Below are 13,210 nucleotides of genomic sequence, written 5' to 3'. Positions count from 1 at the left end.
TATAATAATAATAATAACAACAACAAAATTGTCAAGCCCGAACGAAGAGAAAAATAAATATGAAGTACTTTTTAAAATCGCATGCTCCCTAAAAATAATGAAATAATAATACATGATATACCACACAACAGTTTTGTATCGATGATAATAATAATAATAATAATAATAATAATAATAATAATAATAATAACAATAGTAATGACGACAAAAAAAAATGATTAACTAATTAATAACGATAAGTATACGTGTGATTTTTATTTCTTCCCTAAGGACAGAGAAAGGACGAAAAACAGAAGAACAAGAAAAAATTACTATAAAAATTACCCGTATAAAGCATAGATCGATGTGTATGGATAAAGTACATACATGAGAACACACACCCACACGCACACGTGTCAAATAATTGATGAAAGAAAACCCAATGATGAATTAGTCGAACGATTGAAAAATAATCAAGTAAAACAATAATAACAACAATAATTTGGATGTGAGTCTTGAAATGCATTAAAAATGTCCCAGAGATTCCTGATCCGTTGAGTCAGAGGTAGAAATTTAAAACCGAAGTGATACGCATCCAAAATAGAAGAAAAAAATCACGAGAGAGAAAGAGAGAAAGAGAGAGGGGCCTATCCATCGAGTTAACAAGTAAGAACTATGGCACGATTATAACAACAATAATAATTATGATTATAATAATTACAGTTCTACGTTAATTTATTATTTTCTATATAGTTCTATATGTCACTACTGCGTTATTATTATTAAAAATATTATTGTTATTATCATCAGCTTATCAAGTTTTGTATCATTTTTATCAATTTTTTTTTTGTCGATAATATCAGTACGATAATCAAATATATGATGTATACATACTATGTGTACACGTTTATGTAGGAATATAATTATTATGTAACGTCGTAATTGCTGCAGTTTTTCTTTCATGTACTCAATTTTCTTTTTTCCTCATTTAAGATCATTTTTGTTTTTCATTCGGTAGTGATTCACCTCATTCTATTTTTCAATTATACAATAGATATTATATAGTATGTATTTCGGATGAAAATTTGTACTCTGAATAAGTATTAAGTTATCGTTTTACATGATTTTTTTTTTTCTTCTATTAATTTTTCTTTTGTATTCTAGAGATCTTCAAGGCAAGAAGTGGTTCCTTTATTATATGCTGTTTTTTTTATCCTTTTTTCTTATATTCAATTATTTTATTAACTTTTTTTTAACTTTTGTACCGCGATCAGACCTTTAGGGCGTATCTTATAAAGAATGATTTTTCAAATCCAACTATTATACAATAAGAAAAGTGACTCTCGACTATATCGGCATTTGCTTTCTTTGTTTTCTCATAATTCGATATCATTGTACAACGTGAAATTCTAATTTATCCATTTTCGATTTTTTTTTCATCCTCTCTACCATGCATAATAATATAGATAGTATACTTCCGTTTTTCAATAATCTATATTACTATTTTTAATAGAGGTTTTATTTTTTAATTCTCTAGAATTTTTCCATTTTTTTTTTTTTTTTGCTTTTCTCTAATTTTTCGCAACGCTCGTGCGACGAATATAGGTATAATACATACGAACGAGCTGTGGACGTGTACTGCCTTTTTTATTTCCTGTTTCTTGCAATTTTTTGTTTCTTCTACTTTACAACTATTTTTTGAGGTAATACGTTTAACATTAATTATTTCTGTCTATTGAGTTGATGTTTTTTCAATTTTTTTTTACTTGTTTCTCGTTTTCAAAATTCAATATTCGCTATGGGTATTATATATTTATAGTAGGGATGTATTTTTATATCGTGTATACATATTCAATATATTTTTGTTGAATAATTGAGTAAAAAATATTGCTACACACGATCATTATGAATAAATCATTTGGACGTAAATTTAATTTATATGTAAGTATGAGTGTACTGAAAAAATTTGTATTACTAAATATTATCAATATCAATATCGATATCAATATGAATATTAATACTATTAATCACTATGCTATTATTTCCATTCTATTTTTCACTTTTTATTTATTTTTTTTCGTTTAATCAATTTGTTTGCTCATTAATTTCTTCATTCAAACTTTTGTTATTTATCATCAATATTATAATATACATATTCGTATAACGATGATGAATTATTTCGTATACATATCGTATAGCCAAAATCAATTTATATAAATTCGTATACAACGTATGTGGTTTTTTTTTTCCTCCCCTTTCCTTTTGTACATACGGACGAGACATTTGTTATAATGCACACAATTACTTGCAGCGTAATCTTTTCGTTATAAGTACCTTCTCTACGTGAGTACATAAAAATTTTATGTATTCATCACTGCAGCATATTATGCATGTATTCAATCTTTCAACGGTATTATTACAGTGTTCCTTTTTTTTTAATTTCAATAATTCTATTTTGTTTCTTTTTATTCAATCAATTTATTTATTTGATTTTCTTTATTCATTGTAAATTGTCCACAGCTCTATAATGTACTTCATTTTACGGTCTGATTTGTTATCACGTTTCAATGAAAAAAAGAAGGAATGAAAATTGAGATTAAAAAAAATACCAACAATAATTAATCAATCGTAGTAGTGATGACGATAACAATAACAATATTGATAATAATATTAATAATAATCATCACCGCGTCAGAAAAACATGTATCATGTCTTCTGACGCGTAGGTATTAATATGTTCATAGGCTTGTATTGGATACACAATGATGTCGATGATGATGATGATGGTAATGATTATTACTATTCAGTATCGGCAACATTAGTGGTACATATGTATCATTATTGTTTTTTATGCACTAATACGTGATGTTCTTTTAATCATAGTATCCGACATGTAACGCTTAATACGTACGGTTAGTACATACATTTTCTCTTTGATAGTAAAATCATTATTTCAAGTATTGTTGTTTTTGTTGTTATTATTATTACTGTTCGATACGATTATGATAATAATAACAATAGTTAGGTGTTATTATTGTTATTTTTATTATCAATATTATTATTACTAGTATAAACTATTAGTCGTTATAATTTGTTGCAATGATAAGGAAAAGAAAATAAGTTAAGATCGAACCATGGAAGAGAGACGATAAATACTTCGGAAATAAAAAAACTAAAAAAATTACCTTTACCAAGAATTAACCCTTGAAACGTTTAAATAATAAAAATCGAGTGTCATTTTTATACACCACATTTGATCGCGATGAAAGAGAAGAGAAAAAGATTTTAATAATTTATAAATTAATAAATAAACGGAACTGGGAAACTTTTTTTCTTTTCCGCTCATTTTTAACATTCATTATTCATTCTTTTTTTCCACAACTTATATTATATATATTAGTAGGAACCATTTTATAACTATATCCGCGCCGATTTTAATCGTCTTATCTTTTATTTTCATGTATAGTAATTATCAAATTTTTCTGCAAATTATTTCGTACAAGATCGTTCCGTCGAGAATAATTTATTGATAGTGAATCAAACGTCATGGCAACTGTTATTTTGATTAGTCGAAGAGAGTAAAATCTTTCTCTTTAATTTGTTCAGTATGATAGAGAACTATGTATGTACTTAAACGAATTAAATAATGACAATAATATTATTGATTGTATAGAAAATAATTAAATACAAGTACGCGTCGGGACAAAGACTTCCAAAAATTACGAGCGGAACTTTTTAAAACACGAAAAACAAAACGTGCATTAAAAATGAATCATGACAAAGGTAAATTAAAACAAAAAATAATTTCTACCTCCCTATTTGTTTCCATTAAATGAATATTCTTATTAACTATAATAACATAACTAATAATAATTCAGAACTAGATAATTTGAGTAATTATTTTGATTTCAAACTTTGATCATATAATTTCAATAGTCATTTATTACAAACGATTAAACCATCACTTCGTATTAAAAACGATGAAGAAAAAGAAAAGAAAAGAAAAGAAAAACAGCCGAATTACAAAGAAACAAATTAAAAAGTTATTTGCTTCTCTTCAATTACTGTTACAACTGTTGTTGTGGTTGGTGTTATTATTATTATGGTTATTATTATTATTATTAATATTAGTATTACCAAACCACGACTCGTAGAAATTTTCAAAAAACTCATCTTGCATTTTACAATCATTGTATAAGTTGATACGATTATGTCAACGGACATTGTTGATTGTTCTTCGACATTGTTCCTATTTCTTTATCATTTGGACTAAGCGTACGATGATTACGATAATGATAATATTAATATTAATAATGATAATAATATCAACGTCCTTGGTAATATTTAATTTTTAAAAACTGCTCATCGCCTTTTAATACATATATATTATGCATAATAATATATGCTTATGCATACATATATACCTTAATGTATGTAGTAACTCTAAAACGTTGTCAATCTATTTGTCTATCTATCTATCTATTCATCTATCTATCTACATAATATCTAATTTCCCTTACGTTATTATAAGTACATACCTAACCATCAGCTAATCCCTATAAATGTTAATATATTATAAATATATACGTATGTCACCAACACACATACATACATATTTATGAAAATTCTATTCGCGATATTAATACCCATTATCATTATTACTATAATTATTATTGTTATTATTATTATTAATATAGTACATGATCACTGCTAAGTTCTATAAATCTAGCCAATATGTATATATATTTTTGCTCAACATTTCTATGTATATACATGTATGATAATAATAATAATCATGATTGATTTCGTTCGTCACCTCGAGTCCAACAGTGGAAAAAAATAATAATAAAGTAATTCGTTCAAATGTATAAAATATACTAGGTGTGCGTGTAAAATGAAAAAATTAGCAGGATAATTCTGTTCGGATTTGAAGGGTCAATGATAATTATGATAACGATACTAACAATAAACAAAATTGAATTAAAAAGATTGGTTCAATAGAGCGTAAACCGAAGAGAGATGAAACAATTATTGGAAGAATGGATTAAAAAAGAAAATTACTTATGTTTGCTTTTTCACACGGTATGTGGAGTGTACAGGTCTAATATGTATATCGTAATGTACGTTGAGTTGGTCTGCAGTGAGTGTTTTTCGTTATGTTTTTCAAAAATCAATAATTGTTCTTTTTTTCTTTACTTTCTTTTTTCTATCATTATTTACAAACCCGCAGCGAAGACGATATATGAAGTACATCGATTACAGCGAATTAAATCCGCCATTGAATCATTGATTGTTCTACAAAACAGTTATGATAATCTGCAATAGTTGGATTGGATATAAAAAATCTCCAATTGTCTAGTTTCATTATTATTTCGTCATGTTATTCACACGGCATCCTACATGGAATCCTATATGCACTGCACATGTAATTTTCTATGTATAGGTATGTATGTCTATATGTACTATTAAAATAATAACCTTTTTTTATACTTGAATATCATTATTATTCATTTTCTTTTTCGTTCCCATTTTTTTTTTTTTTCTTTTTCATCTAATTCTATTGTTTATGCGCACTGAGGTAGACGGATGGAATATAATATTGTGGCCCGCGATTCCAGTTGAAAATCGCAAGCGGAGCTTCTTCGTTTTCTTTTTTTTTCATCTTTATCTTCTTATTACTATCACTATTGTTACTGTTATTACTATTATTACTATTATTATCATATTACTATTGTTAATATTAATATTATTGTTGTTGTTGTTGTTATTATTATTATTACTATTATTAGTCGTAGCAGTAGAAGTAGTAGTATCAGTAGTAGTATTTTTTCTTCTTCTTTAGTTATTAGTCACTTTAAAATTCGAAAAATAGAATTCATCTGAGGTAGTGGATGGACTTTCTATATTATTATAGTATATAGTTTCATTTCTTTACTTTTTAGTTTTCTCTATTTTATGTTCTTTATTTTGTTTCTTTCATTATGTATGTATATGCATGTACTTAGTAGTGTAAGTTTCTCTCTTTTAACTGTCTTCTGTTCTCGATAACCAAAAAAAAAGTAAGAAAAAAAAATAAGAAACAAAGATAAATCAATAAAAACTAAATTTTGTCACAATTTTTTTTTTTCTCCTTTTTCATTTTCATTTTTAACGTTTAATATATGTAAATTTTCTATACCAATGCAATGTGTATAGAAATATCATCACGTATGTTGTGTATTTTTCGTTTTTTTTCCAATCAGCTTCAACGCGTCTAATATTTATAAACCACCTAAAAACTTATACGGTGTGGCAAGATTTCTTTCTTTTTTCTAACTTTCGAAAAAAAGGAAAGAAAATGATTCGGATTCATTGTTATCCTTTTTTTCATTCGTTACTTTAGATTACATAGCTTTGCGATTGAATGTTTTTTGCTTCTTTCTTTTATATGAGGTATTGGGGTTGCTTCTGCATACGTCTCGCTGTATAATTATTTTACATTATTATTATTCCTTGTCGTATCGTATTATCGTATACTGTGGGGACTCGCATTTCGACAAAAATGGATATTTGGCAAAACCGAACCAAAATCCACCGACCTTTTATTTCGTCTGGATTTTTTCCTGTTCACTTTTTTTATTTTACCCTTTTCATTTTGTTTTCCATTCGGCATTATAAACGTGGTGCGAGGCGTTAAACGTTTCAATTTTAACTCGTCTTTCTTATTAAATATCTTACATACCGTTATCAATTTTTTATTTCTTTTTTAGCATACCATCTTCAAGATCGTATCTTTTTCCTTCTCCTTAATAATTATAGGGTATACATATGTATATATATATATATATATAGATAGATTTTTCTCTCTTTTCACTCTACCACAATATATAATGCGTCGGGCGATTTTTGTGGATCGTAGAGTTACACAAAGATTTACACATTTTTCTTTTCTCTTCTCTCTTCGTTTTTTCTTACTTTTCCTTTCTTTTTCATTTCATTTTGTCTTCGTTTATCATCGGGTGGGGGATGGAGGGGTGAAAAACATAATAATTGTCCGAGAAAAATGAACGAAAAAAACAGAAGAAAAATGAAAAGGTAATGATGGAAAAAAAAAAAAAATGATCGATAATAATAACGATGATATTAAAGGTAATAATGACGATAGAATATTCGATGATTATTTTCACCTTCCTAATAATTAATAACTGCGGATTGGAACCGCCCCTCCTATCGTTGCGTAAATTTGTGTTCGCGTAATAATAGATAATATTAATAATTAATTTAGAAAGAAAAAAATTAATAAAATAAAAAATAAAAACAAAAACAAAACTGTGATTTTTGTCAATTTCTTTTACATACTGATCCCTCATTCAGCTTTTACAACTTCCGGTTCGTCATTTTCACTGAAATCGTCGTCTTCGCCCCCGGACGAATCTGCTTCGTCCATGGCCGTGTGACCCTGATGATGTTCCGGTCTGTCTTCGTGAACAACCCCCGGCCCCCTACCCTCGTCTCTGCCGATCATCGGATAATCTTCTATTCCACGACCGCCCATTTTGTCCATGGCGCTTATATGCGCCATTTTAGCAGCGTGAGCGGCAGCGACCGCCGCCGTCTGTTCCGGACTCAGGCCCATCGTTAGCACAGAATTTTCGGCGATAAATTGTAAATAGGTATCGAGGATCGCCGAACCGGTTGCACTGTTGTGATGTCCGGGTCCTGGGTGTCCCGGTGGATGAAGAGGAGCGGTGTTCGGCTCACGCGATATATGCATGGTGTCTAATGATTTAGCGGCAATGGCCGTCGGCGTTTTAGTTACCTTCGTTATAACCGTGTTGTTATTCGGCGTCGGCGAACCGTAACGTAGACTCAAGGGTAGCGTCAAATCTTCGGGATCGTCGCCGCCGCAGACGGAACTTCCGGTCTCCGAAGGAGCACCTCTCGGCAGCTCGAGTCTCATGTCGCCGCGTCTTGGACCGGTGGGACTCGCCCTCGCTCTCAATTCAGCGGGTGATACTTTGACACCGGCCTTGGCGAGGAGCCTCGATGCTAATTCGGGATCGAAGGGACTCGGCATGGGGAGGACCGGCAGATCTTTAGTACTTATACCTCGATGTTGACGAGACATGTGAGAGTGGAGTGAATTTCTTGATTTCGCCACCGTACCGCACAACACGCATCTGTAACCCGGGCAAATCGTGTGCTTGTCCTCCAGATGCGTACGCAATGTGTGAGCCGAACGATATATCTTCCCACATTTTGGACAGGGACGTGGATCCGTCGCGCGAACTCGCATCATGTCCAATCCTCGACGGGCAACTGTAATTAGAAAAATAAACGACGTCCGAATAAATCAATTATTCAAACCAGAGTTCGATCATTTTTAATCTAATCGCTAACGCGTGTGCTCCTTTCGACCATCCATTTGTACGTACAAAAGAGAGTGAGAGAGAAAGAGAGAAAAAGACATTTCAGGATTTCATCATCGACGTCGTAAACGTTTTCCAAAATCTTGTTCAGTGTTTTCCCATGAGGCTTCTCCAGCCAAGGTGCTTACCCACCGAGTTATGTTACAGTTTTATTGGTCAAGTTATATCGACATAGCTTGATAAAAATAATTAGATCTTTAATTTCATTGAATATATTTTATTATACAAAGCATTACTTAAATAGTATACTTTATTTGATTATGTTATATAGTCAACTATCTAAAATAGTACAATACTCTATACATCATCACTCGCATTTATATATATAATATATAATATATAATATTTTCATACTCAAGGACACTACTGTAAAATGTGATTACGACTCTATATTTATATTATACGTAAAAAAAACAACATTATCAACAATAATAACAATGACAACAAATTAAATATTTAGTAACGATACAAGAGGTGATCAGGTTTTGATTTCAGGGGTGGTTACAAGGACTGTAGAAAAATAACACCGAGGACTATGAATGTTGTAAATATTCAAGAATCAAAATTCGATTTTCACTCTTGAGCTTCTTCGGTGTCTGCAATTATTATCTCTCGTATTTCTTTTCAATTGCGAGTTTTCATTTTATATCTTTTGCTATTCTTGAATGCAATTAAAAATCACGGAAATATGAAGCCTACCCCGCCCGCAGTGAATTCACCCAGCGGCATTCCACCTTTCTCACTAACGCAACTATCATTATTATTATAATTATTGTTGTTGTTGTTGTTATTATTATTATCATTTTAATTTTTTTCACGATCATTTATTACGCATAGGTAACTATATATAAAATTTATTAACTTAAGGCTGGCTTAAATCAGCTTAGAGGAACATCATTTTATCGATTACACAATTTTCTTTTTTTCTCAAAAACAATCGTTTACGCACTGAACCTGAACGAAAACCAAGACGAGAGTGAGAAAATGAAAAGGATTACATAGCCTCGGATAATTAATTTATACATTTGTCGGGTTATTGATAATAATTGATGAATTTTGCGTGCACGTTCGTTAATTTGTCTTTTCTTCTCGCTTTTACTCTTCTTTCGGGATGTTTGCCACCGAACGACCGGATAACGGAAGCAGTTTGGAACAGGGAATAGAGGGGGAGATGAAGGGCGTTGGAAATCGGAAGTTGAATTTGAAAAGCCTAGAATTGGAGCGCTATCGTTTCAAACGTAGGCCCATCGGAGTGTCTTTATCTGATCCCATTGCACGGGGTGTTTCATTCGCATGTGATTTCTAACGCTGTTCGGATGTGAGAATGTTTTTGCGCACGACGTTACGGGGCAGGTGGGCGAGTCTCTCGGATAATGATGCTCCAGATGAGCTCGCATAGTGCTAATGTCCAACAATGTGCGCGAACATAACGGGCAACGATAACCGTGTTGTCGTTGATGTTCGTGCAGCGTCCTTTGTTGCCTGAGGTTGCAATCCCGCTGTGTCGAAGTTAACATCGTCTGTCTTCTAGCTGCCGCGGATGACGAGGTTCCCGCATGCGGTACAAACGTTGTTGTCGACGTTGTCGTCGCCCCCGCACCCTTCGGCGATTGACGACGATGGCTCGGGTGGCGGTGGTGGTAAAGCCCGTTCACTCCTTCATCGAAATCCGCGGTATCTGGAACCACCACCGAACCAAGGTTACCACCGCGACCACCGCCACCGTGGGAATTCAACACCACAAATTCCTCCCAACATCATCATCATCATCATCATCATCATCATCATCATCATCATCATCATCATCATCATCATTAATCATTTATTTCCCATTTTGATAAATCAATATCCACTTGATTTTTTTCTTTTCTCACTCCAATTTCACACACATCGTTTGCTCATTTTTTTTTTTAATTACATCGCAATATTGAATATTAATACGGTATGTCATCGCGACTGTTTCGAGTCTTTTTTTTTTTCTTTTTTTGGGTTTTACTCGTTTTAACAGATATTATGCTCAACGAAAAAAATATCGTCGGATCAATTGCGCAACATCAAGAGACTTTTTTTTCGTTATTTATATACGTGCATCGTCATTTCAATCTTTTTCTCATTTCGTTTGATTTCCCCTTTTTTTCTCTGTACAGTTCTATGGTATTAAAACTTCTTTTTATCGATCATTTTTGTTGGGGGGTTCGGAGGTTCGGGGGAGATGTTGGTTGAAAAAGTTTTTCTTTCTCGGTGTTGTTGCCTATATTTTGCCATTAAATTATTCAACTTACAATAAATTCTAAAACACGTTTTACCCCCCCTCCCCTCGGTTGCGCCGAAAACCAAGTTTTCCGCATACCGTATATTATATTTCTCGTGCACCCCCTTCCTCCCTCCCTCCCTCCCTACCCACACCCAAACTTGGCCCTGTTATAAAATGTATAGAATTCGGGGGAAGGGGGGTACAGAGGCAAAATAATTCTCCCTCAATTCAAAAAACGCCTCATCTTGTCGCTACCTCCTTGCAAACTTGTATATGATGTACTCAATTTACGCCGGGATTTTGTTCTCCGGACTTAACAAGGAAAAGATTTTCTCGTTTCACTCGAGTGTCTGAAAACAGAGGATTTTCGCAAAAAATACGAATCAATCGGATTTCGGATATATAGTCTTGATCGTTTTGAAAATTTCTCTTCTAAATCTTACGTTAACGCTATAAATATGATTTTATCTTATTAATTTTTTCTTTTGATTTTACTTTCCTCTTTTCTTTCCTTTTGTTCTAAACCGGTGTACAGCGGGGCTAACGAGGATGATTAATTTTGTAGGTTGTTTAGGTTACCGCCGCTCGCACCGCTACCTCCGCTATTATTTATATTCGATCTTTGATGTATCCCGTGTGCTTGGAGTTGATGATTGATAAGATAATGTTTAGTCTTGCATCTTTTTCCGCAAACGTTACACTGGGGCCACGTATCCGGCGGTGGCCAATTAGAGTGTACGTTTTTGACGTGCTGCCTTAAGTTGCTCGGCGATGAATAGCTTCTACCGCAGTAACGGCACAACGGTCGAGTGTCGTCCTGATGAAGGGCGTTGTACAGTCTTGCAAAATTCTCCACTGCCTGTGACTCGTTGCCAAGGATAGTAGATGCCCCTTCCTTCTTGGTTACCACCGATCCTACAACCGGAACACGTGTGCCCGTCAGTGGAATTTTTTTTTTTTTTTTTTGGTTTTCTTTCTTACTTTCTTTATTTTCTCTCTCTTTCACTCCCCCTCACGAAACACCAATCACTCAATCATCAATCGTTATATTTCATTTTTCTACTTCAATTTTTCAATTTTTGCTCTTCTATTTCATTTTTATTCATCGATTATTTTATTTGTTTTATTTCATCTTTTTCCGTCCTTTCTTTTTTTTTCATTTATTGCAGACGCTCGTCATTTACTCCTTCGATTTACCACCGCAATGAAATATATTTCTTTTTATTTCCCCCCCTGATATTTCAATTGATTTTACGCGCATGCAATCAACTTCACAATCTTCGATATTTTTTTTTTTTTTTTTTGTTTCTCTCTTATTTCATTTTCATCTCTTCGCTCTTTTATACAGGCCATGCCCAGTTGTAGGATAGAATGGTTCTTCTTTCTTTTTATTTTACTTCTTTTTTTTTTGTTCATTTGGTTTTGCATTATAATTAAATTGTACCGAGATTAAATTAATCATCGGTAAAATTTTCAAAGAAAAAAAGGAACTTTAATTTTTCTATATTATATTATTTTATATAGGTATGTATGTATATAATAAGATTATCTTCGGTAAAATTCGTCGCTATATGTCAATAAATAATTTGTCGATTTAAAATCTTGCTACTATTCAATTTACAGCTGTAAAAAATAATACAGTAGATCATGTTATATACTCATATGTGTAAATTTTCTCAACGAACAGAATTACAATTTTCGATTCTTATCGCTGTTATTGATTTCGCGTTTAACATCGTGAGGAATAAAGTTTGACCGTCATCAGGATTTTCTTTTAATTCTTTTTAAATTTCCCCCTCCTATCCCCTCCCGGCTCGCAGGGTAGTACCGCAGTGGACGTTGTAGGATTTTGGTCGATTGAAGGGATAAAATGGGCAGAAAAAAAAAAGAGAAAAAGGGAAGAAAAAATGAGAGAAAAAAAAAAGGGCAGGAGGGAATAAGGAAGAGGAAGAAGTTGCCCAGGAGGGTTTGCGGCACCTAGTAGGTAAGCCGGTATCGATTCGCTAGCCTCCTTTCGGCAGTAGGAGGGGATCGGAGAAAGAGAAGAGAGAAGAGGAAGAGGAAGAGAAAGAGGAGGAAGAGGAGGAAGAGGAACGCCTCTAAGCGTAGGAACTCTGTTCCTGGGCCCCTCAACTACCTACAACTTCACTCACACCCCGAAAGCACATTCGGATAGGCAGAGGCGGGGGTGGGGGCTGCTGGTGTCGAGGGTGCGCAAAAGACAAGGACGGAGAGAGGCAACGAGTGGTCTACTACGTAAGAAGCTGGTATTGATCCAAACTTCCCTATTGCAACTATCTCTGCCAACCGATCTCTCTAAATACAATCGAAATAATTACTAACGTTCGAATATTCCCCGCATCGACTGATCTCCATCGTCACTTTTCTACATTCCGACGCTACGACTTTGCGAGAATATTCCGACCTCGTGAGAAAAACTGTATCACCCCTTCATTTTTATTCCATTTTTAATCTATTTTCTTACATTTTCGAGCGGAAACCGGTCAGAATTTCGGCGTGACTTTTTCAACGAAGAGAAAAACAAAACCGAGAAAGGGATGTTTGCGGG

The 13,210-nt window shown here is 33.0% G+C and overlaps 1 protein-coding gene across 3 annotated transcripts in view; it reads right to left on the bottom strand.

The window, feature by feature from the left end:
- Nucleotides 1–6,004: 6,004 nt before the first annotated feature.
- The window catches only part of LOC105689993 (protein abrupt), a 39,009-nt gene continuing 31,803 nt past the window's right edge, over nt 6,005–13,210 (bottom strand). Inside the window, exon 6 of one of the 3 annotated variants that reach the window (XM_012407458.3) lies at nt 6,005–8,277. In XM_012407458.3, coding sequence (XP_012262881.1) covers nt 7,325–8,277 — 953 coding nt within the window. In that variant the 3' untranslated portion in view covers nt 6,005–7,324. Of the gene's footprint in view, nt 8,278–8,619; nt 10,066–10,355; nt 11,557–13,210 lie in introns of those variants that run through there. The other 2 variants (XM_048653188.1, XM_020854627.2) reach the window with 2 other exon arrangements.

Source organism: Athalia rosae, chromosome 3 (genome assembly GCF_917208135.1).
Source record: "Athalia rosae chromosome 3, iyAthRosa1.1, whole genome shotgun sequence".
Classification (NCBI taxonomy): domain Eukaryota; kingdom Metazoa; phylum Arthropoda; class Insecta; order Hymenoptera; family Athaliidae; genus Athalia; species Athalia rosae.
The sequence above is the reverse complement of the archived record's forward strand: the minus strand, read 5'-3'. Positions and strand labels throughout refer to the sequence as shown.